A 27,311-nucleotide genomic window follows, 5' to 3' on the forward strand; every position below is an offset into this window, starting at 1 on the left:
TGAATAACCCACATAGTTCAGAAGTCTCTCAAAAATACACAAGAAAGCACTGGGTATGGTGGCTCACACTTGTAATCCCAGAGACTTGGGATGCTGAGGCAGGAGTATCACAAGTTTGAGGCCAGCCTCAGCAATTTAGCAGGATTCTCAGCAACTTATCAAGATCTGGTCTCAAAATAAAAATGAGGGCTGCAGATGTAGCTCAGTAGTAAGCACCCCTGAGTTGAATCACCAGTAACAAAAACACACAAAAAGACCCCAAAATACCTAAAACACACATGAAACAACTGAGATTACAATAGTGAATCACAACATACTCATGGAAAACCTTACCGTCAACTGCCACCAATACAGCAGTCCGACCTTTTCTTTCATGTTCAGTCATGGAATCATCTACTTCATTATTAATGATGAGACCATTTCTAATCATCCATTCCCGGTTACCAATGAGGACTTTATACTGCTGAGTATTAAAAGTATCTGAAAGTAAGTACAGAAATAACATTTGGTGAGCTCATGTAATCTTTATAGTAACTCTATGAAGCCAGTTCTTCCTGTCTAATCTTGTAGTAACTACAGCATATTTTTGGTAGAATACAACCTGGAATAGCAATTTTCAAATTTTCTGGGAATATATTCTGCTCTTCCATGTCTCTGGGTCTTTATATATTTTGCTACCTTAACCTGAATATTTTTACCTCTCTACTCCAAATAGTAAACTTCATTGTATTCTTCAAGAGCCAATTCAAATGTCACTTTCTTGGTGAAGCTTTCTGTTTGACCTTCCATAGCAATTCAATTAAGTTCAAAATATTTATTGTGCATCAGTAGCTGGATGTTGGACATAAATATGCCACCATGCTAATGTTTCATTTTAAACTTGTGGCCACTAACTTTAAGTGAGCCCTTAGTGCTGTCTTGAAGTTCATCTATATTTCCTTAGGTCATTCATTTTCCATTTCTTCTAGGTGACTATTTTACACCTTATCCTCTCTTTTCAAATCTACAACTTCTCCTCCCCCATTCTCATACTAGATGAAAACTCTGGCTCCTACTTCAGAAAGAAAATAGAAGCAATTGAAAGACAACTTCCACAAGCTCTCATTATCTAACCTAGTGATCTGCACCTCCTGTGTCCATATAAGTTACCATCCCTTCTATTCTTATAAACTGACTTTGTTCCAAATTTTAAGACCAACCTCTCCATTTGTGCATTAGATCCCCCTCTTTTGCTTATTTCAGAACATCTCTCCAACAATTCTCCCCTCTCCTTTTCTATCTCTGCTGCACATTGTCCTAACTTTAAAAACCCCTCTCAATATCACCTACTGCTTTAGCAACCATATTTCTCTGCCTGTGTACACAGCCAAATTTCTCAAGTGTTCTTTATTGACTGTTTTCAATTCATATCTTCCATTCTTACATGAATCCACTTCAATAAAGTTTTTTAGATTTTTTTTAGTTCTAGATGGACACAATACCTTTATTTTATGCAGTGCTGAGGATTAAACCCAGTGCCTCACATGGGCTAGGCAAGTGCTCCACCACTAAGCGACACCCCCAGCCCCTCCAATAAAGTTTTTGCCTCTCCTATTCCAATGAATCATTTACACCCTACACCAGTGACCTTTACTCTAATAAACCTACTGGTTAATTCTCAACTATCATCCTACTTGCCCTATTAGTAGCATTTAACACAGTTGTTTACTCCCTCCTTTTGGAAATGCTTTATTTGCTTGGTTTCTAGAATACCACATTCTTGGGAATAACTCCTTGTTCAGCACTTTTCACTCTTGGCTAATCCCTGCTCATCTCCCTGACCTCTTAATTTGTTGTGCATTGGGTTTCAGACTTTAGCACCTCCTTTGTGATCTTATCCAGTTTCGTGTCTTTAAATACTACTCATATTAGCATTGTCCAAAGAACTTTCTATAATTATGGAAATGTTGTGTATCTGCTCTGTTTAATATAGTAGCCACTAACACGCACATCTGACTGTTGAGCTCTGAAATGGGGCTACTAAGATTGAAAAGCTAATTTTAAATTAAATCTTAATTTGAATAGTCTCATATAACTAGTGGATACTGTACTGGATATCACAGATCTATAAGCAAATGACTCCCAAATTTATATGTATGACTCAGCCTATTTCTGACTCCTGTAGCCAGAAATTTTCATTTATACATCTCCACTTGAACATTTAATAGGTACTCAAATACATGTACAAAACTAACTTCTGATCATTTCTCCAATACTACCTCTCTTGTGGTCTTGCTCATCTTATTTAAAGGGTAACTCCATTCTTCCAACTGCTTAGGCCACAAACCACAACACAAATTTTGACTCTGGTTTCTCTCCTACCCCAGATATGCAACCTGTGAAAAAAATCTTTCAATTCTTCCTTCACGACACATTTAGAATCAGAACCTAGATGATGGTAACAGCCCAGCAACTCATTTTCCAGCTTCTACCCTTGCCCCCAACTCTTATCTCCATAGTGTATCTTTACCAGAGCATCCAGAGTGACAATGTGAAAACATCAAGTCAGATTCTGTCTCTTCCTCTACTCAAAACCCTTAAATAGCTTCCTAAGAGTAAAAACCAAACTCTTCATTTTTATTTATTTTTTGTGGTGCTGGGGATTGAACCTAGGGCCTTGTGCATGTGAGGCCAGCACTCTACCAACTGAGCTATATCCCCAGGCCCCAAAACAGTCTTTTCAATGTCCTTACATGATCTAGTCCCATACTACCTCTCTGATCTTGTCTCTCACCCCTTTCCAATTCATTTATTCTGCTCTTGCCATACTGTTTTTGCCACTCCTCAAACAAATCAAGTACACTCCTGACTTAAGGCTATCATACTTGCTATTCCTCCTCCCTTGAATGCTTATGTCATGGATATTCACATAGCTTTACGCCTCAACCCTTTCAGGTATCTGCTCAAACACCATCTTCTCAGTGAGGCCTACCCTGATCAGCCTATAAAAAATGGTACCCATGGGCTGGGGATATAGTTCACTCGGTAGAGTGCTTGCCTCATATGCACAAGGCCCTAGGTTCAATCTCCAACACCACACACACAAAAAAATCCCACTAATCCCAGCATTCTCCATACCCTTTTCCCTGCTCATTTCCTTCCATAGCACGCTATCTCCATCATACTATATTTTCTGATTTCTTTTCTATTTTCTGTTCTTGTGTGTGTGTGTGTGTGTGTGTGTGTGTGTGTGTGTGAGAGAGAGAGAGAGAGAGAGAGAGAGAGAGAAATAGATTGAATTAGAAATAGAATTGAACCCAGGGCCTTCCACATGTTAAGCACAAATTCTACCACTGAGCTACACCCCCAGCCCTCTCTGCTTGAACAATCTGCTCAACAAAAACTGTTGAATGGTTTCCTATGTATCCATGTTCTTGATTTCAGAAGTCCACAGACAAATAATAAAGAAGTCACAGACTAGTATAGATGGCTGGTGTATAAATAATTATTGTGCAGTCTATATAGTGCAACAATGGAGATTAAGTACAATTATTATTTAAGAAGAGCAATTCTCTCTGTCAATATATGTCAGTCAGTGAAGAAAGAAGTGAGCTTGGTCTTGAAAGGTAATCGTAACTTCACCAGGTAAATGCTATTTGTAAGAATATTACATAGAGGAAATAGTAAATGAAATTATCTAATAATCATGAAATGACACACTATAAGGAGGAAACTAAGTAGTTAGGTATGGATGGAACATAGAGTACATGTGGAACAATGGAAAAGACAAAATGAGTGATATAGGGAGGCAGGAGACATAGCACAGGGAATAGATCTTGAACAAAGTCCAGAGACTCTGAGCTAAGGAGAGAAAGAACCATTGAATCTGGGATCCTGGGCTGGGTATATAGCTCAGTTGGTAGAGTGGAGTGCTTGCCTTGCATGCACAAGGCCCTGGGTTCAATCCCAGGCACCACCAAAAAGAAAATCTGGGCTGGGATTTAGCTCAGTTGGTAGAATGCTTCCCTTGCATGTACAAGGCCCAGGGGTTCAATCCCTAGCACCACACACACACACACACACACACACACACAAAAGCTGGGATCCTTAACCAAGATCTATGGATGGGCTTCAAGGATACACATGAACCTCTTATAACGAACATATTGTAAAGGATAGATCCATAGCTTTCACTACATTCCTCCAAAAGAGTCATGATTCACAAAATAGGTCATAAACCACTATAAAAGAGACATGGGTCATAAAATGATATGATCATATCTGCATGTTAGCAAAATCGCTCAGGAATAAATGGGTGGAGAAGTAATGGCACACTTAGGTGGACAAATCATGTTTTAGAGGCAGAAAAAAGATCAGGAAATAGGGCTTGGCCAGAGATACAGGTTTTACAGTGGTAGTGAAAGCCTGTAAGTAGAGGAATAAATAATAGGCATGAATGAGACTGTACAGAGAAAGTATTAAAAATGAGAAAAATAAAAACAAATACATTCCTGAGGATATCCAATATTTGAAAGCAGAAGAAAAGATGAATTAAAGGAGGATTACAAGGTACAGCCAAGGATATGAGAGAGAATCTAGAGAAAGCAGGGTCATGGAATAAAGGGAGAAAATAGTGTTAGAGAGGAATAAACATCATCAAATGTCTTAGTGAAGTCACATGGGATGAAGATGAAAAGTGACCACTGAAGAGGGCTCTGAGTGACCTAGAAAATATAGTTTCAGTAGTATGGATGGAATGGAAGCCAGATTACAATGAACTAAGGCATGATTCTGTATTGAATAAGTGAATTCAATGAATGAGCCTACTCATTCTCAAAGCTTAGATACAAAGGAAAGGAAAGAGTCTAGATGGGAATATAGTGATTTTGATGGGAGGAATATTCAAAGATACAGATTTTGGAGTGGTAATGGAAGCCTATAGACAAGAAGCTACTACAGAAAAAGAGTTGAAAATGGAGAAGCAATGGAATATGACAGAGAAAGGTAAGTCCCTAAGGAATTAAGAGAGCATAGAATCTAGAGCAAAGATGAAGGAATTTGTTAGGCAAGACAAGGGACATCTCTTCCTATGAGAAAGGAATAATTTGGGCAAAAATAGAAAGAATGCATGCCCGAGAACCATAATTTTCTATTTGATAAGTATAATAATTTGCAGTGGGGAATAGTCATAGTGAGAAATAAAAGAAGGATCACAGAAGATCAACTAAAACTAGACGTGACCACCCTATGGTGGTGTCAATGAAAACAGTTGGGAAGTGTTCTTAAGTAAACTGAGTGAAGATATCATATGACCCATAGTAAAGAGAGAATGAAATCATGATGCCAAATTTTGTTTCTTATATAACAGTTCAGGGTTATAAAATTAGCCATTTGTTCATAACTGCACCATTATTCATACTACAAAGAAAATTAGCTTACTTGAGAGCTGAGCATCAATAATCATGGAAGACGAAGTTGATGACTGTTCATTTCTTGCATCAATTTGAACCAGGGATGCATTTTTAATGTTATTTTCCTCTACCTTCCAGTTATTCTTATGTAACAAGCCTTCAATATTGGTGACTTTACAGCTAATACCACAGCCTGGTACGACCTGGAAATCTATGCAGGTACCCAAGGTTTCAGTGTCCAGCTCCTAACAAATAGAAAAGAAGAATTTCCTCTGTTGATCTGATAATCCAAGGTCATCCATTAGCAAGATCCAAGAATACTCCTGGTGAATTCTAAGTATTTTGAATAAAACTGTCATGTATCATTGCCTACTTGATAGTGGATTTTGATAAGAGTAAAGAAACAGAGCATTGAGTATAATATACAAAGTTACAGGAGAGTCTCAAATCCTTTAATTTTACTGTCGCAAATTTGTAGAAAATATGGAAGCCCTGCTATTCTCTGCCATTTCCAATAGAGAATCACAAGTTAAATTTTTAATTCGCAATCAAGTCAGGTTTTCTATTCAGTGCAGGGCAAAGGGTAACAAAGAACAGGGCCTTTAATTACCAGAGTACACTATCAGTAAGTCCTTAGTAAGCCCAAAGAATTCTGGGGGCCACCATTGTTTCCTGGCTCTTTATATCTTCATCCTGTCTGTTGTTTGATTTGAGTGTAAAGAAGCCAGTTAGTAAGAATTAGTAAGAGGAAAGAACAAATGAAGAAATGGCAACACCAGTAATAAAATTGTCACATTTTTAAGTGTAAAGTGAATGAGAGATAATTAATAAAGAATTCATACAAATAAATGAGAAAAAGACAGACCTATGGGAAAACAGGCAAAAGATACAGACAGGTTAGAGAAAAACAAATTCAAATGGCCAATAAACATAAAAATATGTTCAACCTTACTCATAATTAAAGAATGCAAAGCAAAGCATCAACAAGTAAATGTTTTTCATGTTAAATTGGAACAAAAATATCGGTAAGAATGTAGGGAAATGAGCAGCCATAACTTTGGGTGCTGGTATAATCTGGTAGAAACTCTTATATGGGCATTGGTAATATTCATCATATAGGTGTTTCTAATATTCATCAAAATTTAATTGCAAGCATCCTTTGATCTAGCAATTGCACTGAGAGGCATTTAACAGAGACGGACTTACAAAAGCTCATGAAGATGTACAGTGTACATTATAAAAGCCAAAAAATCAATCATACAACAGAATAGTCATTAAAAACAATATGATACAGAAAATTCATGTAACCAAATAAAAAGCAAGGTATCAAAGACTGGTCATTGTATGGCCTTTGTATGTAAAGTTTTGAAAAATGATAAATATAAATAGGTTTGTTTATGCACTAAAAATGGTTAATGAGCCCAATGCAATGGTCTGTATGTATATACTCAGCCACTCAGGGGCCTGAAACAGGAGGAGTACTTGGGCCCAAGAATTAGGAACCAGTCTGGGAATCACAGGGAGACTCCATCTCTTTAAAAAAAATGGTTAACAGGTGCACACCTTTGTAAATAAACCCAAAATTATTAACCATGTACTTTAAAAAGATGAATTTTATACTATATGATTTATCTCTTAATAAAGTTGTCATTAAAAATGACTAGAGGAGATTAACAGCTGTTAAATTTTGGAGAGAAAAATTATGGAAGGGGGACAGGAAATGGGGTTTTCACTTTTTATTATGTAATTCACTGAACTATTTGAATTTTCCTATCATAAATATATATTCTATTTTAATTGTTAGTGTAAACAGGGGTTATCTATGTGGTAGGATTATAGTTGAGTTTTGTTTTCTTCTTTATATGTGCCTGTGTGAAGAAAATAAGACATGTATGGTTAAATGAAAAAATACAAGTCTTTTAGCCTCTTATCAACTATATAGCTAAACTATAGCCAAATACCAGTCTAGATTTGGCTTGTGTAGTTTCTGCAGGAGTGACTGTAAAAGAGAAAAAACCATACCTGCTTGCAGTATTTGGTTACAGCTGCTCCTATAGGGTGTTCACTATTACTTTCAGCAGTCCCCACAATGGCTAGGATCTTATTACGTGATATCCTATTACTTTCCACTAGAAGCTTTACTTGGTTCACTACTGGGGTTCCATGGGTAATGGTTCCAGTCTTATCGAATACCACTACCTTTACCTGTAAGAAAATTAAAAATACAATCCATCTATGACTTGATAATCCTTAACATCACCTTTCCAGAAATGAGAAAATACTTACTTTGACAAACAGATTACTATTTTGTTTTGTATAGACTGACTTTTGACTTAATTTGACTTCATGGTCTTTGGGAAAACAAAAAGGAAAGAAAAGGAAAAACACTCAACTGTTTAATACTGCTAAATGTCTGAGAATACATGATTAAACAATCAGAGCTAATTGTTAAGGGTTGACTGTTAATAGGTAATTAAGAGGCCTCTGGCGCCTCCAGGGAAAACACAAAGGCTTTCAATACTAATGAATTATAGATCCGTTGGGGAAATCTGGGCAGTATACAGATGATTATAAGAAAATAGTTAAGTAATTACGCTGCAATGAGTGCCAGTAAAGACTAGCTGTGTTGCTTTGGCTTGATTTGAGACTTGGGCTGAGAAGAGAAAGCTCAGGGAACCAAAGTGGGAAACTCAGCGCACAATGGAAAAGGGAAGAATCTGGAATTCCAGAACACACGCACCTCACTGTAAACGCAAGATAAGAACCTCGAAAAACAATAGCTCAAGGAACAAAGATTAAAGAGAAATAAATATTAAATACAAAGCATGATTCTGGACAAGAGAAAATATAGCTATAAAGGGCATTGTTGAGACAATTGAGGAAACTGGAACATAGGTGTAGATAATAGTATTATATCAATATTAATTTCTTGATTTTGATAATTGTACTGTGGTTACATAAAGGAGTGTCTTTGTTCTTCAGAAAGGTGCCCATCACCTGCAGCAAAGGTTGTATGGTTCTCTATCCTAGTCCTGCAACTTTAAATTTGGAATTATACCAAAATAAAAACATTTCTGTGAAAATGGCCTGTATTCACTGGCTAGATACAGTTCCAGATTTCTTCTATATTTATTGCATACATCTGTATATACTTTATATCCTCATATTAGTAGAAATGTGTATTTATTTATTTATTTATTTATGAATGAAATGTGGTTTTAATTGAAGTCAAATAGCCTTAGTTGAGATTATGAAATCCTAATATGAGACAGATCAGGGACACAATTATATTTCTGAAGTCATGGCTTAGAACTGCCAGTTGGTGGCAGCAAAGGCAAAGAAAGTGCATTGTAAAGGCAGATGCAAGTTAATGCTGAAGAACATAAACAGGGGGTCACACACAAATGCATTAGAAGCCTGCTAATCTTTGGCAAATTTTCCCAAATAAATACTTATTCCATCTTCCTGCCCTAAAGACTTGTCTAGACTGAGCTGGTATAAGGCTACAGGTTTCCCACATCAGTCTGCTCTAAGAAAATAAATCTGAAGTATTTTTAGAGATCTTCGATAACTAAAGCCAATCTGAAGCAGAACCAAAACACTTTTCTACCTCAACCATTAGAACAGTCCAAGAAAAAACTCAGCTTATGAACTACGTGGAAATAATTTAGGACTCTCTTCTCAAGTTTGGATGGGGCAATTTGTAGTTCTGGGAACTGCCTTACCTTATGAGCCATCTCCAATGGCTCTCCACCTTTGATAAGTATGCCATTTTGAGCACCTACTCCTGTACCCACCATCACAGCAGTTGGAGTGGCCAGTCCCAGTGAACAGGGACATGCAATACACAAAACTGTGATAGAGGCTTGGAAAGCAAAGCGTATTATTGTTTCTGTTCGGGAGATTCTTCTATTGTAGCCCTTTAGAAGAAAGGTATAAATTTTGGTTAATTGATTTAAAGCTGTTCAAAAGAAAAGAAACAAAGCTTAGCCCGTTTAAATAAGACAACAATGTTAAAGTTACATATCTTACCTAGATACCAACATATATGTTTTGGTTACTAGTAAGAAATTTTTTCTTTCATGAATATAATAGTGACATAACTGATAAATAAGTACTAAACTCAAGATTTCATTTTTTATTACTCCAACATTACGAACTATGGAGTGAATATAAAAGGAAGACAAAACTCCACTTTTTTTCTTTTTTTTTTCTTCTTCTTCTTTCTTTTTTCTTCCCCATATGAAGACTGAGTGTTCATACTATGAACTTTCAGGAATAGCTATAAACATGGGGCATGATTCTCAATAAATGTGATTCTGAACAAATAGAATTCTAGTCCTCTGCATGCTAAGATCATAAATCTGGGGCTGGGGATATAGCTCAGCTGATAGAGTGATTGCCTTACATGCACAAGGCCCTGGGTTCAATTCCCAGCACCACACACACACACACACACACACACACACACACACACACATACACACACCAAAAAAAGATCATAAATCTGCCTTTTACACTATTCTTTAAAGACAATAAAAAAACTCACCTGGCACGTCAAGGTATTTAAATCATATTTCAACAAAATTCTTTCAGATGTAACAATGTGAACTGAGCTTATGCCCTAGTTGAGCTCCTAGTAACACTGAGTGCTCATGTGGGGAAATATGATTAGCAGTTTTAGGCAAAATCTCTGAGGACCCATGGAATTCATGAAAAAAATTCCTGAAGAACACACATTCTAAAATATTTTCCAACAATCTTTTTAAAATTTTTTTTAGTTGTAGTTGGACACAATACCTTTATTTTATTTATTTACTTTTATGTGGTACTGAGGATGGAACCCATCGCCTTGCATGTGCTAAGTGAGCACTCTACCACTGAGCCACAACCCTAGCCCCCTTCCAACAATCTTACTGTTAATTGTGCACTTAACCAAGATGGATAGCTTAAACAAATATTTTCATATTATGTACATATATGTTATACCAATAAATGATGTACGCATATGATGTACAATGACTGAAACATGAAATAGATACACAGTTGTTATGATTCTATTTTTTGTTTTGTTTTGGGTTGGTTTTGGTACCAGGGAATGAACTCAGGGGCACTCAGCCACTGAGCCACATCCCCAACCCTTTTTCAGATTTTATTTAGAGACAGGGTCTCGCTGAGTTGCTTAGTGCCTTGCTTTTGCTGAGGCTGGCTTTGAATTCTCAATCCTCCTGCCTCAGCCTCCCAAGCTGCTGGGATTACAGCCATGTGCCACCATGTCCAGCTATTTTTTTTTTTATACCAGGGACACTTAACCACTGAGCTATACCCCCAGCCCTTTTTTAATTTTGAGACAGGATTTGAGTTGCTCAGGGCCTCACTAAGTTGGTAAGGCTAGCCTTGAATTCATAAATCTCCTGCCTCAGCCCCCTGAGTTACTTGGGATTTCAGGTGTGTGCCCCCACACCTACTTTCTACTTTTTCTTTAACTGAAGGGACAAAAAGTATAAAACAGTGTACAGCATGGCATTTAAAAACATAAAACAAAGTAAATCTTTCTTAAAGTGCTAGGGTTTTTACTAAGTTTTTAAATATTCATCCAACAATAGATCTATATAGAAATGAAATTGGAAAAGATTTTCACAGATATCTAGTGTTACGCTTTCATGTATATCATATGTTGAGAGCCACAGCCGAAGGGGCCCCAGCAAACTTCCAGCTGCCAGCAAACTTCCAGCTGCCAGCTGATGATTGGCTCACAGCAGCCCCAGCAAACTTCTAGATGCCAACTGATTGGCTCCTCTGCAGTGATGTTATTTGGGCTGTTTCCCCGCCCTTTCAGACCATGGAGCTGCTCATTGGGGAACTTTTTTAGGCTCCACCCACGCGACCCAGCCAATCAGCCTCAAGAGGAGGAGGAGTGTGGGAGGTTGAGAGGCTTGTGGGAAGCCGGTGGTGGCAGTTGGGCTCTGAAGGTTTTTCCTGAGGAGCTGTGTGGTTTGGTGTGTGGTTCTAAAAATAAAGTTCGTTTCTTTTGACAAGTGGCTCCTGAATTGTGCCCAGCCAGACTGCGGCAATCATATATGTATGTTTTCACATATGTTATGTTTTAACTAATACTAATTATAATTCTACAATGTAGGTATTATTATCTCTATTGTATATCTAAGAAAATGGAAGATTACAGAAGTGATTTAAACTTATATACCTAATTTGAGGCACAGAGCAAGTCTACTTTATCACTTTACAACAACAAACTTTAGAGATCATCTGAAGTTTTTCTAATGTATCTATATAGTCTTTTGTGAAAACAAAATCATGCCAGAAACAAGACTAAGTATAAAATGCAAAAGTTCAATACTTCCTTTTGGAAAAATCACAAAGCATAATGAAAATTTTTTTCCAAAAGGAAATCTTTTATGTTTACATAAAAGCAAGTCTCCCACTCCATCCCCTTAAAGATACAGTTGTTTCCACTTATCTGTGGTTTGAGTTATTAGCAGTTTGAGAAAACTGTGGTCCAAAAATATTAGGTGGAACCAGGCATGATGGCGCATGCCTATAATCCCAGAGGCTCGGGAGGCTGAGGCAGGAGGATTACGAGTTCAAAGCCAGCCTCAGCAACTTAAGAACCCCTGGGTCCCATCCCCAGTACAAAAAAATAAAAAAGATTATATATATGAAAATTACAGAATAAATAATTTGTAAGTTTTAAATTTCATACCATTCTGAGTAGCCTGATGAAATTTCATTCTGTCCCACTGGGATATGAATTATCCCTTTGCTCAGCATATCAATGCTAAATACTACTCACCCATTAGTCACTTAGTAGCTTTCTCTCAGTTATCTGTTGAGGTATTGCAGTATTTGTGTTCAAGTAGTCCTTCTACTTTTCATATTTATTTTTTAGATTTAGGTGGACACAATATCTTTATTTTACATTTATGTGGTGCCGAGGATCAAACCCAGTGTCTCATGCATGCTAGGTGAGTGCTCTACCTCTGAGCCACAACCCCAGCCTAAGTACTCCTTCTTTTATTTAATAATGTCCCCAAAGTTCAACAATATGATGTTGACAATTTGAATATGACAAAGAGATGTCATAAGTGCTTCCTTTAGGTGAAAAGGTGAAAGTTCTTGACAATAAGGAAAGAAAAAAATTATGCTCAGGTTGCTAAGATCTACTATAAAAATGAATCATCTACTAGTGAAACTGTGAAGGAAGAAAAATAATACAGGCTAAATTAGTTGCATATCAAACTGCAAAGTTATAGTCATAGTACACGATAAGTACTTAGTTAATATAAAAAGGCATTAAATTTGTGTGTGTATATTATATATATTCACACACACATATATATAATTTTCATTCATATATATATATTTTCATTTATATATACGTGTGTGTGTATATATATATATATATATATACATGAATGAATGAAAATTATATATATAGTGTTTGGTACTATCTGTGCTCTTTCAGGCATCTACTGAGTAGGATCTTAGAACATGTTCCCTGGAGAGAAGTAGATACTAGAGTAGTGGTTTTTTTTTTTTTTTTTTTTGGAACTGGGGATTCAAGATTCAACCCACATCCCCAGCCCTATTTTGTATTTTATTTAGAAAAAGGGTCTCACTGAGTTGCTTAGTGCCTCACTGTTGCTGAGGCTAGCTTTGAACTCACGATCCTCCTGCCTCAGCCTCCCAAGCTGCTGAGATTATAGGCATGTGCCACCATACCCAGCCAATACCCTTTACCCATTTTTTTTTCTTTCTGGAGCCAGGCCTTATGCATGCCAGGTAAGCAAGCATTCTACCACTGATCTATACTCCCAGCCCATACTGGTAATTTTATAAGTTATGTCCACATAATTACTTCTGCAAAAGACTCACAAATGGTTTTGCATAATGAGTTGTTCCAAGTCACTTACAGGAAAGTAGGTTTCCACAATTTCAAAATTCAGAAATCCAATTATAATCCATACCAAGAGGGTAGCAATGGAAACAAATACGATAAAAGGAACAAAATAGCCACTGAGTTTGTCTGCAAACTGCTGGATAGGAGCCTAGAATTAAAAATCATAACAATAATAATTATTATTTTATCTCAAAGTCTCCTTTCCTGATACTGAATACAGAAAATTTTTTCAATAGTTAGCACAGATAGAAATATCTTAATAAACCCCATAACCATTCAACAAAAATAATTAAAGAAAATATAAAATCTTGAACAAGATTTACTTGGAGAAGGTTTTAAGGAAAATACTTTTCTTTTTCTACTGGGGGAGTTAAGCTACCTTTGATGTTTGTGCCTCCTCCACAAGTTTGACAATTTGAGAAAGGGTTGTGTCTGCTCCAACGTGGGTTGCTCGGATAAGTATGGACCCATTCTGGTTAATGGAACCAGCAATCACTGTGCTGCCAGGTTTTTTAGCCACAGGCATTGCCTCCCCTGTAGGAATAGTAAAGAGAGATTCAGGCAGCATAGATGACTACCACTTTCAAATGTACCACCATTTGTTGACTGTCAAGAAATAAGGAAACTACTGGCATGTATAACTAAAAAGAACAAATTTTTTAAAAAGAAACTAGAGAAAATTCTCCCTTTATAAAACAGATACTGGACAAATGCCTAGGTGAAAGTTGCCCTCCCCTTTTCCTCATGTCAGTTCTAGGACAAACCCAGGAATACATACTTCAAACTAAAAACCCTAATATGTTAGCTCTTGTTAAGAGATACTTTTGGAGCTTCACCCTAGTCCTAGATCACTGGTTCTCAACTTGTTCTCAAGGAGCACTTAGAAATGTAGGCAGGAGTTTTTCTTTGTAATAAAAATGACTGGAATGAAAGGGCATGGGAAAATGGACCAAGGTCAGGGACACTAATTTGTACTACAGTGAGTAAGACAGTCCTCCTGAACTAAGACTTTTCCCATCCAGATTGGAAATGGCACCCCTACAGAGCATTAAATTATTTCTCCATGGTCCATAAACTGAGCCCCTTCTGGGACTATCTGGAGAATTGAGGAGGAAAGAAGTTATTTTAATTCTGCCCCTAATTGGCCTTAATTATCTAAGACCTCTAAAAATACTCTAGGCCTACTCTTTTAGAGCAGACCCTGATACAGAAACCTTGTATTTGTAACCCAGATCAGACTTGACCAGTCTTTTCGGCAAGAAGAGAGAACAGATAATTGCCCAGAAAAAAATTTGCCAAAGCCTATCTGGCTCTAAAGGAGACTAAGACAACTTCCTTTGGTTAGGAATTCAGGTAATTAATAATCTTCAATGAAGAGTCTCCAATAGCATAACTAAAACCACAAAGCAAATCTGAAGAAACTCATTTAACACAATCTTAAAAGTAATTCATATTCTCTTTGCTCATAATTCACTCATGTAGAGTTTCTACAAAAAGTGCTTCATCTTTAGTGCCTATATTCATTAACACTTTGGATTCAGTTCACTTTCATATCACAAGCCTCTAAAAAAAACATTACCTGTGATGAGGGATTCATCTACCATAGAATGTCCTTCAATAACTCGACCATCCACTGGAAATTTGCCTCCTGGAACAACTTTAATGATATCTCCACGTTGTACAAGTTCCACATCCACTTGTTCTTCACTGAATGTAGGTTAACATAAAAAGTATCATAACAATATAGTTTTTACCCTGACCTACCCATGTAAGCTTTGTAGCTCATGTCAAGCTTCAGGCTCCATAATTACTACCAACGGAAGCTAAGATCAACATTTAAGTCAGGAACTACCACATTGGTCTTGCTCACTGTTAGTGAGCACAAAATATTTGTTGAATATTTGTTGAATATTTACTAAATATTTGTTGAATAGTCATTTAATGAATATTTACTAAATATTTGTTGAATAGTCATTTAATGAATAAGTGAAAGATTTAAAAATAATGTGATGGGTTCTATTTAACTGAAAAATTTATTGTGTAAATTTGTCTAATAATTTTACGAGTACAAAACTGACAAATACAAAGGAATGGAATCTAATCAAGCCTTTAACTCTAATTTCCAATTTATAAGTAACATAGGAGTTACAGAATAAGTTAAATGAACCAAGTGTGGAGGCACACACCTGTAATCCTAGTGACTCAGGACTCTGAGGCAAGAGGATTACAAATTTGAGGCTAGCCTCAGCAACTTAGCAAAGCCTAAGCAACTCAGTAAGACCCTGTCACAAAATAAAAAAGGTGAGAGATGTAGCTCAGTGGCAAATCACCCCTAGGTTCAATCTCCAGTACCAAAACAATAAAAAGAAACAAGTTAAATGATATCACAAGGAAGCTAAGAGACAAATTTAGATAGTGGAATATTATATAGAACAACTGATGGATGCTTCTTCAACAAGTCAATTATATTGGGGGTGGGGAGAAAGAGGAAGGAGATATTCTAGATTAAAAGAAACATAAGACACATGATAGGAATGTATACATGAATCAAAACATCACACTGCATCTCAAATATTTACAAATATTGTGTGTCAATAAAAACTCAAATAATGTTTTTTGGTATCAGGCATTGAACCCAGTGGGGGCTTAACCACTGAGACACATCCCCAGCTATTTAGAGAAGGGTCTCACTAAGTTGTATGGGGCCTCAATAAGTTGCTGAGGCTGGTTTTGAGCCACTGGGATTACAGGCACATGCCACCACGCCTGGCAAAACTCAACTAATTTTTAAAAACTGCAAATGATGCAGTGATATTATTTGAATTCTATTTCAAACAAAGATACTTAAAACATTTTGGAGACAAAAGGAGAAATGTGAATACAGATTGATTATTAGAAGACATTAAGTAGCTGGGCATGATGGTGCCACACCTGCAATCCCAGTGACTTAAGAGGCTGAGGCAGGAGGAGAATTGCAAATTCAACGCCAGTCTCAGCAATTTAATGAGACTCTATCTCAAAATAAAAACAAATAAAAAGCATTGGGGATATGGCCCAGTGGTAAAGCACACCTGGGTTCAAAAAAAGAAGACATTAAGGAATCATTGTTTACTTTGATAGATGTAAAATGGAATATGTCCCCCTTTTTAGAAGTATTTATACAGAATTTTAGCAATAAAACAATATGGTTTGGATATGCTTTTTTGGGGAAGTACTGGTGATTGAACCCAGGGGTAATCCACCACTGAGTTACATCTCCAGTCTTTTTTGTTTGTTTGTTTTTGAGACAGGGTCTCACTAGGTTGCCCAGACTGGCCTAAACTTCTACTACAACAACAGAAAGAAAGATAAAATGACTAGATGAAGTAAAGCGTGGCAAAATATGTAAAACTGTTAAGTCTGGGAGATGAATTATGTGGTCTTATGAAACTTTTCTCTCTACTGCCAGGTATATTTGAAAATTTCTGTAAGAAGTTAAAAAAAAGAGAAAGGAAAAGAATGAAGATAAATACCTCAGGAGGATATTTTCAGAGTTAAGAGTTACAATAGTTGCTTCTGTAGCTTGTAGTGAAATCAGCTTTGCAAGAGCCTCTGATGTTTTGCCCTATAAATTAAAACAAATACATTAGCAATGCTAAGAAATAGAATGTTCAGATCTTAATTAAAATTAAGATATAACTTTAACATTTGCCAAAAAGTCAGCTTTGGAAATATTAATTTGTTCAAACGAGAAAAAAGTTCATATCAAAAATATGAAGCAGGGCTGGGGCTGTAGCTCAGTGGCAGAGCACTTGCCTAGCATGCATGAGGCACTGGGTTTGATCCTCAGCACCACATAAAAATAAATAAATAAAATAAAGGCATTCTGTCCATCTATAACTACAATAAAAATATTTAGAAATGAAGCATACAAAATATTGAAAGTATTAAATATATTTTATGAATAGTATACATTAAAAAGAAAATATTAGGAATTCAATAAATACATTGGAAAAGGACATAATAGGCAAATCATTTAAAAAGAAATATAAATATCCACTGCATGGAATAGTGTTTATTACTAATGGAAAAATACAAGCTAAAGCAACCCATAAATATCATTTAATGCCTAATAACTTTGCACAGATTTAGATAAAATGCAATGCTGATTAGGTTGTAGTACACTAGTTCACTGACATACCCTTGATGGCAAAACACTTCTGGCTACAACTTATAGCAAGAAACAGAGAAAGTCTTATGCCCTTTAACCTGGCAATCACATTCTTTATAATTTCAATAAAGATACTAATTCAAAGGAAATAACTATTAGACATGAATATGTTCAATGCAGAATTATCTAAAATTTTTTAAAAATGGAAACAACCTAATTGTGAACAAAAGCAGAATAGTATACTAAAGAATGCTGACTTAATATGCTATTATTCAGAAATATTAATAATTGCCGGGTGCGATGATGCACACCTGTAATCTCAGCAGTTGGTAGGCTGAGGCAGGAGGATCACAAGTTCAAAGCTAGCTCAGCAAAAGGGAGGTGCTAAGCAACTCAGTGAGACTCTGTCTCTAAATGAAATAGAAAATAGGGCTGGGGATGTGGCTCAGTGGTTGAGTGCCCGAGTTCAACCTCTGGTATGCCCCATAAAAAAAAAAAAGAAAGAAATATGAAATAATTCTCTAGACTGCAAAAATTGGGAAAAAAACTTTATAGTGTTAAGGATACAAAGTGCTAAATATACATTATGTTTGCAAATCTTAAATAGAAAGGAATTAGAAAGCAACTTAAATTATAACATGGGACCATAAATGAAATTTTTCCATCATTATTTTAAACCATGTGGTTACATCAGTCTTTTAATTAGTAATGTGATATAAATGTTTCTCAAATGTCTCCCTCTTAAAATAATCATGTACATACTTTATTCTATAAATTTGTTAAATCTATTAAAGTACTATTCAACTTAAATATTACCAAAACAAAAATACTTCTTTCATGAAAGGGAATCAGGAGAAAGGGGAGGGAAAGCTAAAGGAAGGTAATGGGGAAGTAGATAAATCAGAGTATGTTATTGGCATGTACTTATATGTCACAATGAAACCATTCAAATGCACTAATAAAAAAATGTTCAAAGGGGAGGTATTGGGGAATGGAATTGACCAAATTACATTATATGCATATATGAATATGTAACAACAAATCCCATTATTATGTATAATTATAATGCACCAATAAAAGTAAATTTTAAAAACCAATTTTTCCCAAAACCTACTTATTGCAGTAAATGGTTTATTATATAAATCAATATAGAAAATATTGTGGTCATTTATCTGATACCCAGGATTTTAATAAACATCAACCTTTCTTACTTTACCTTTGCTATATGTTCCAGCCATCGGCCTAGTGCAATAAACACAAACAACATAGGAGGTGTGTCAAAGAAAGTAATAGGGTTCACTTTGGCTCTCTCATACATTGCAACCAGAAGAATAACCAAAGAGTAGGCAAATGCAATGGTGGTTGCCAGCACAATCAGTACATCCATATTTGCTGTCTTATGCTTCAATGCTTTGTAAGCTTGAATGTAGAAGTACCAGCCTCCGAAAAACTGTAATATAGGAATGATAATCATTCAGTATTTAAAAATACCAAAATCCACATGTACACTTCAACAACTTAAAGTATCAATATCTACAATTCCTCTGGCTTTTAACTGATACACAAATATAAGGGGAGATTTTAAGCTGAGGTAAGTTTATATTTTAGCAGATGTGGATGTAGAAGGAGAGATTCAAATTGCTATACAAATCCTTGAGGGCTGTCTTTTGTGATCCAATGGATATTTCACATTATAAGGAAAGATAGCTAGTTCTTGGATTTTCTTTTTGATATTAACAAAACACAACAATAAGGGCAAAAATTAACATTTTGGTCAGGATTTAAAAATGTTTTTGTTATACATGTTAAAAGTTATAATAACAGTAGAATCTATTTTGATACATTTATATGAGCATGGACTATATCTTATTGTAATTAGGATCCCAGTCGTGTAGATATATGTAATGTTGAGATTCACTGTGGTGTATTTATATATGTACATAGTAAAGTTATATCAGATTCATAAAACTCAACCCCTTCACCTAGCACCATTAGTCATCCGAAGTGGTATTTTACAAGCTATTGGATCTATTGGCTGCATTTGTTGGTAAACATAACTGGAAAGCTCATTTTCATTAGTATGAGAAACATACTAAGATGTTTTTAAAATCATTATTACCTTTTATAAGAATCAAATAAAGGAAGAAATTTATTAAATGGAAGTGTTCTATTCCACAAAGTTCATCTCAAGGGCTGGGGTTGTGGCTCAGTGGTAAAGTGATTGCCTAGCACGTGCAAGGCCCTGGGTTTGATCCTCAGCACCATGTAAAAATAAATAAATAAAATAAAGGTATTGTGTCCAACTAAAAAATAAATATATATATAAAAAGTTTATCTCAAAACAAGGGTTGAAAACATATAGAAAGTAAGAAACTGAAGTGCCAGGGAAAAATAATAAATATAAAGCTATATTCAGAAATAGATATGAATATCAAATCCAAAAATTTGAATTCTTGTTCTCTGCTTTGTCATTAACAACATTCTTAGGAATTAAATGACATCTTTTATGTACTTCAACTAACTATTCAGTTTCATATTAGTTTTGTAAAACATCCAACATAAAATGATCAGATTTCTCACTAATACCTGTTTTGCAATCAGTAATAACTTCCCTGGCCACATTTTGGATATTTTTTCATTACTACCAAATATGCATGCTACATTTCACTTGCCTGTACAGGTACACATAATAAAAAGGACAGCAAATTCATAATGGACAATCCTGGCAGGATCTGGCGCTCCAGGAACATAGAAGAATGAATGTTGATCATTTCCTCATTACTAAGGTTCTGATTATGGTGAAGAGTTGTAAGGTGGTGGTCCATAACCATCATATATATCATCAGCCCCATTACAGGAATACAGAAAAATAGGCTCACAAGGAAGGACCGTCTCCATCTTACATGGAAAAAAGTAAGAAAAGAAACATAATTTATTAAGTAGCTAATGGTTAAAGATGCTATGTACTATAAAGAAATTCAGATTGTAACCTTTCTACCCAGTATAAGGATGATATAAAAACTCATATGCTATCAGGAAGTTAAATTTGCAATGAGGAGTCAAAATCTGTTTTTTTTACTGACATCCCAAAAAAGTACTTACTGTCTTATTTCTCGTTTATGGTCTAGGTGACTTGCTGACCGATCCTTCTTGACCAAAGAAGCTTCAAAACCTAAGCTCTAAGGAAATTCATGAGAAAACAATTATTTCACTCAACATATAAATATTATATAGAGAAATTCTAAGCCATGATATTGTCATTTAGAGCTATTCAGTTCAATTACTGAGTGTAAGTCCCTCTGTGAAATATGTAGATTATGTGCTTCCTGATGTTGATTACCTTTGTTTCTAATATTTCATCAAATAAGTTAATATTTCCTTAATTTTAGTTAATGTCTATCTTTCTGCTCTCAAACTAACAATTTAACTCAACTGCAGTTGTCCTCAGTAGGGATTCTCATTAATAGTTCACAAAAGGGCTGGGGTTGTGGCTTAGCGATAGGATGCTCCTCTCGCACATGGGAGTCGCTGGGTTCAATCCTCAGCACCACATAAAAATAAATAAATAAAATTAAGGTATTGTGTCCAATTACAACTAACAAAAAAATTAAAAAAAAAATAGTTCACAAAAGCTAGCACCATACTAAATACATTATTCAAGACCTCATGTATGCTAGTCTTGATTCTGATTCCATCAGAAATAGAACTTAAATGAGAATCATTTTCCCCAATAAAACAAAGTATAAAAAGGAAATTACACCTAAGTGAGACTCACATGAGTTTAGATACTAACATACACTATATTTTTAACTGCTAGGAAAACTGTTGCCATCTTACATCTTGGTAGTGTAGTACAGAGAAGAGAGTCAGAGTGATTAGGTTCAAATCCCAGTTATACTTACCAGTTATGGACAAGTAACTTCTCATAACCTGAGTATCCTCACCTCCAAAATTAAGATGGCTATGCTGCTGTGGGAATTAGGAATTGAAGCTTTGCAATCTTGCATTATTGAGTACCTTCATGTCAGTATGATACCTTTGTGTCATAGGTACTCAATAATTCTAGCTTCACTAAGATGTTAATGGTATTGTTACCTTTACTAATTGGATCTTCTCTGAATTATTAATAAACTTTAGATTATTGGAAGATCAATTTTATAGCACATTGAAATTTTTAAAGGACTTTCCATGTATTATTGCTTAAAATTTGCTAAAGAACACAGGATAAATATGGTGCAAAAAAAAGGGCTTGTCTTTTTAATTCTTTTACTTTAACTTAAAAACAGTTTTTGCTTTGACCTAACAATGTATCTAACATGATGCTTCATCTACTTAGTGATTAACAAAAATCTTACTCATAACAAATCTGATTTATTTCCATTTTCTATAGCTTATGGTATACTTAGAGTATAGCTTATGGTATAGCTTATGCCTAACATGTGTGAAGCCCTAAGTTTGATCCCCAGCAGCACACACATAAAAAGCCTTCACTTCCATTTTCTAAATATTTTAAGTTGAGTTGTAGTTCTAACTTAAGTCTGTTTGTAATTAATAGTGCTTTAAATGTACCTTTGCTTAAATTTTCCTAACAAAGACCAAGGGAAAAAAATCAGAAACATTTGCATTAGATTTTGAGATAGATCTTATCTGGAATATTCAAAGGGGTCAGATTTTTTTTCATTGTCTCTATCTGAAGCAAAACAGATGTGATATACTGAGGTGTTGGTTAAGTAGGTAAGAATACAGAAGGGCAAAGCCTTGGTACTTACTTCAATTGTATGGATAATATCTCTGGGACCAATAATTTCTGGATCATATTTAATATGTGCTTTGTTTGTTGCCAGGGCCACAGAGCAGTAGAAGACCCCTCTGTGTTTTGTGAGAGTAGACTCTATTTTATGTACACAAGAGGCACATGTCATTCCTCTTACCTGTTGAAGAAAAAGCCTTTGTTATTCAAAAATATTCTTTTTCTTCCTTTAAATATGAGTTAGTACTTTTAACTAAAAGGACTCTTATGAAAAATCTCATCTGTCCTATTAGTATGCTTCAGATATTATCATTAGAATATCATTTTTATATTACATGAAACAAAGATATAGAGTCCTAACTACTACAGGTTAGATAGAAGAGCATTTCATTAAAAATCTATCTCTTCCTGTCCCTACTACTAAAGTAATAGAGGATTTCTTATCTCTCATTGTTTCTCATATTTAAATGCCTTGCTTCTTTCTAGATTTTTTTGCATCCTGCTGAAGTATATAGCCTTTAATATTACTTTTAGTGAAAGTTAATAGGTGACTAAAAAGTTTCAACTTTGTGTCTATAAAGATATGGTTTTCTCTACATCTTAAGTGGGGTTATTGTTTAGTTGTGTATTAAAATTTAAATTGAATGGGCAGGATTTTCAGAATGACTACATGAGAACCTCAGCAAAACTTTTCCTCAAAGAAAAACAATAGGCCAGGCCTATCACAGGTGCACACCTTTAACACTGGCAACCTGGGAGACTAAGGTAGAAAGATAGCAACTTTGAGGCCAGCCTGGGCAACTTAGAGGAATTACAGGCATGTGCCACTGTGCCTGGCTGTATTGTTATTCTTTTAAATAGCTGTATTTTGTTCCATAGCATGTCTACATTTAATTTATATAGCCATTTCTTATTAAAAGACATTTAGGTTGGATCTAAATTTTTGTTCTTAAAGTTTTATAACAAATATAACCTTATATATGCTCATATTTCTATAGGAAAGAACCCTAGCAGCTGATTTTCCAGGTTGGAGAAAATGATCTTTTTTGGAAAATGATCATTTGAAACCAGTATGCCCTACATCTGTTCTATAAATTCATTTATAAAATTTAAATCTTTAGTGTATCTGGAATTCATTCTTTACTAGATAGAAATCATGCTACATTAAAAAGTTGATTTTCATTTACTCATTCAAACCTAATTCTTAATGAACATACAACAATTATATTCTATGCTTGAAGACCACCACAAACTCATATTTTATCCTTCCTTTATTTCATTATATATCTTATTTTCCCAGCCTTTATCTTCAGAACTTTTCTATGAACCCTCACCAAGTTTCCCTGGAAATTTTATTAACCATACAAAAAGTCTTACTTACAACAAGTTCCAAAACACCATCCCCTTCATCAGCATTTTCTATCAAAGTGGCACCAAATCCAAGGTCTCGGATGAATTCTGCTATCAATGGTGGTTGTATAACAGTAGGATTATATCTTACTTCTGCCTTGCCAGCCATCAGGGCAACAAGTACAGAATATATTCCTAGGAACATTCATAGAGATAATAAAACAATAGAGATAATAGTCCTTCTAAAAAAGGAGTAATGTTATATCTTTGTATTTTTTCATTTAACTGTAAAGGATCAAAGTAAAACTAATTACTTAACTTTATACAAGTCTTGAACCCAAACCAAATAAAACTCTTTGTCCTTCATAAACTTTTTATGGAAAGTTTCAGTTATATACACGTAAGAGAGGAAAAATATAAATAACTTGATGCAAACGTCACCCAGATTCCACAATTATCAATACTACTTGGCCAATTTTCTTTTTCTTTTAAGAGACAGGATCTCACTATGTTGCCCAGACTAGCCTCTAACGCTTGGGCACAGTGATCCTTGGGAAGTAGCTAGGACTACAGGTATGTGCCACCACACCCAGCTTTTATTTATCTATATTACTACTCATGGTATTCCTCGCCCTCTACCTGGATTATGTTGAAGAAAATCCCAGATGTTATATCATTTCATGTGTAAATATTTAAATATGTATTTCTCAAAGATAAAGTCCCCAAAGATAATCAAAATAGGGTTGAGGTGTATCTCAGTTGCAGAATGCTTGCTTATCTTGCACAGAGCCCAGCAACGCAAAATATAAACAAATAACCATAATACCATTTTGCACCTAAAATAATTCTTCATTATCATCAAATACTCAGGAAGTATTCACATTTCTACAAATTGTATTATAACTGTTCATTAGTTTAACAGTTTTTTTTTTAGGGGCTGGGGATGTGGCTCAAGCAGTAGCGCGCTCGCCTGGCATGCGTGCGGCCTGGGTTCGATCCTCAGCACCACATACAAACAAAGATGTTGTGCCTGCCGAAAAACTAAAAAATAAATATTAAAAAAAAAAAGTTTAACAGTTTTTTGCTTGAATTGGGATCCAAGTAAGCCCTATGGATTGTAATCAGTAAATTGACTATACTTGTAAACATAAGCATTTTTAGAAGCTAATAAGATAGAGTTCTGGAGAAAGGAACTTAGACAATCATCACAATTGTAGCAAAAAATCCAAGAATATACCAATGTACATATTGTAATATTATTAAATAATAATCATTTCTTAACATTCTTCAGTTTCATTGTCTAGCACACACTAAGCTAAAAGGCTCTTATTTCTTGGGAAAAAAAGTGTCATACAACTTGCTAACAAAGCAAACAACATGATTGCTGTTTGTTGATACAAACTTTTGTTAAAATCCATTTCACTTATGTAGACTAGCTACTGCTGACACTGCAAGAAGATAATTAACTCCACACAGCAGAATAGCAGCCCTTTCTAGGAATCTGTGGTACTTGTGGCTATCTGACAGGAAATGGAGCTAATAGTCCATAGGTCAGCTCTGCAGTTTGACAGGAAGGGAAAAAAATACAGGAAAAAATACAGGAAAAAAAAAATATTAATTTAATAATAGTTTCAAGTTTAAAAGTACCTAATATACAAACTCTATGCATTTGGGGCTTTATGGGTACCAAATAATTGAGATGATCAGTTTACAAGAAGAGTATCAATAGGAAGAGAAGGGTATACAGAAAGAGGGAAAAAAATCTTTTTGCTTCAGTTGATTGTAATCTATAGCTAAGCAGAAACAGAAAGGAAATACGATTTTTCAGATTTCAAAAATGTTGAAACTTATGTTCACGGGCTGGGGTTGTAGCTCAATGGCAGAGCGTTCATCCAGCATGTGTGAGCCACTGGGTTTGATCCTCAGAACCACATAAAAATAGACAAAATAAAGACATTCTGTCCATCTACAACTACAAAAAAATTTAAAAATATAAATTAAAATATAAATTAAAAATATAAAAACTCAATCACTTATATAAATTAGTTAATTTTTTTAAATTCCTCTAACTATAATTGAAACTCTTTCAAATCTTTTTTTTCTTCTTTTTAGTAGTGGGAATTAAACCCAGAATGAATTTTTTTAAAAAAGCACCTGCTCTACAACTGAATTTTACTTTCACTGACTCTATTCATTTTTAGAAATATAATGCACACTTAATTGAGTAAATGCTAATGCTACTTAGTTTAAGAAAAGTGAATATAGTGACCCAAGCGAGGTTAGCAATATACCTAATTGGGCTAAGAGGTGATAAAGGGTACAGTATATAGTAAATAGAAGAAAGTGCTAAATGAATTTAAAAAGTTTTGTAACTGGTACAGGTATTGCTTGTTTCATAAAAAGTCAATTTCTGAATTGCCCCAAAATATTCAGTTCTCTAATTAAACAGGAACCTTGCTAGCTTCTTTTTGTTCATTTGCTTGGCAACCTCCCTCTTTTTTAAAATAATCAAAATAACTTAAGCGTTTACCATATTCCAGTTTAAAATCATGGGGGGCTGTAATGAAGGATGCAGACATAACAGAATGCAAATAAAACATTATTAAACTGAAGATGGCTCTGTATATCATATATTTTGTTGAAATAATGTTTTCACCTTAATACATAGATGTTGTGATTATTACATACACTTGGAGTTATTTACCCAATGATGAGGGTAAGTTTACACTCATCCATATCTCCTTATCCAACCCTTGTGAATGTATGACTGAGATATTTAGTAGGTTAGGACAACCTAAGTACCAAAACTAAGACAGATCTCATTAAACATAATACATAATCAATATATAATAACTATAACATCTGAATGGTTAAGAAGAATACTGTTATCCTGAAAGTCTATAAGTATGAATGTATATAATGAGCTAAAACATCTGAGCATGATTGAATAAAAAAATAGTGGTATAGATGTTCTAAAATTTGTAACTTAAAATCTGGATACAATATTAAGCAATTTTTGGACAGTTTTACCATCAGCAAAGATCAGATATCAAACTGTTAGAAGAGAACAAATATAATTTAAAAATATATTGTTTTTGATCGACTCCTTGATCCAGGTATGGTAACAATGAAACCCTGATGGATTCTAATTTTCAGTTTTAAGCATAGCTTTAACAGAAAATTTGTTTCTTAAAATCCATTGTAGCCATGATTCATAAAGAAGAGTAATCCTGTATATTTCCTTCTGCTATTTTTTCTGTAATTGTCATTGACATTAAAATGTAACCATGAGGTAAATGAGATAACACTAACAAAAACTGGCTATTAGGACATCAGGGTGGTTCAGCATATCACTGACAGCTTTATGAAGAATCATAAATGTGGTTACAAAACACATAAGAGAACAAAAGGAAAAGAATTCTAAAATTAGTATACAAAATATCAAGCTTTAAGTGCCTTACCTTCTTCACGCCTTAAATTCCTTTCAATGTTTGCTACACAAGAAGCGCAAGTCATGCCAGTAACCTGTATGTAACACTTAGATGAAGACTTCACCTCCTCCTTATTATGAACTGGTGTCATTGTCTTATTTAATTCAATAGTTGATGACAAAGGTGGAATTTCTGATGAGGGCTGAGCTATCACTACTAATGGTTCATTTGTATCTAGAAGAAAGGGAAAGATTCTTTTAATTTGTGATATTGATTATTCTCCAACTGCCACCTTGTCACATATTACAATCCACATCCCCAA

The 27,311-nt window shown here is 34.9% G+C and overlaps 1 protein-coding gene across 3 annotated transcripts in view; it reads right to left on the bottom strand.

Moving 5' to 3' along the window:
- The window catches only part of Atp7a (ATPase copper transporting alpha), a 140,420-nt gene that overhangs the window by 9,455 nt on the left and 103,654 nt on the right, over positions 1 to 27,311 (bottom strand). For 2 of the 3 annotated variants that reach the window (XM_077107695.1, XM_077107694.1), the window contains 14 exons: positions 27,020 to 27,223; positions 23,590 to 23,753; positions 22,228 to 22,389; positions 20,561 to 20,637; positions 20,131 to 20,356; positions 18,675 to 18,908; positions 16,821 to 16,912; positions 14,888 to 15,015; positions 13,688 to 13,842; positions 13,322 to 13,456; positions 9,116 to 9,310; positions 7,413 to 7,595; positions 5,419 to 5,635; positions 334 to 480 (listed from right to left, as the gene is read on the bottom strand). In XM_077107695.1, coding sequence (XP_076963810.1) covers positions 334 to 480; positions 5,419 to 5,635; positions 7,413 to 7,595; positions 9,116 to 9,310; positions 13,322 to 13,456; positions 13,688 to 13,842; positions 14,888 to 15,015; positions 16,821 to 16,912; positions 18,675 to 18,908; positions 20,131 to 20,356; positions 20,561 to 20,637; positions 22,228 to 22,389; positions 23,590 to 23,753; positions 27,020 to 27,223 — 2,319 coding nt within the window. The remainder of the gene's footprint in view (positions 1 to 333; positions 481 to 5,418; positions 5,636 to 7,412; positions 7,596 to 9,115; positions 9,311 to 13,321; positions 13,457 to 13,687; positions 13,843 to 14,887; positions 15,016 to 16,820; positions 16,913 to 18,674; positions 18,909 to 20,130; positions 20,357 to 20,560; positions 20,638 to 22,227; positions 22,390 to 23,589; positions 23,754 to 27,019; positions 27,224 to 27,311) is intronic. The other variant, XM_077107696.1, reaches the window with a different exon arrangement.

Source organism: Callospermophilus lateralis, chromosome X (genome assembly GCF_048772815.1).
Source record: "Callospermophilus lateralis isolate mCalLat2 chromosome X, mCalLat2.hap1, whole genome shotgun sequence".
Taxonomy (NCBI): Eukaryota; Metazoa; Chordata; class Mammalia; order Rodentia; family Sciuridae; genus Callospermophilus; species Callospermophilus lateralis.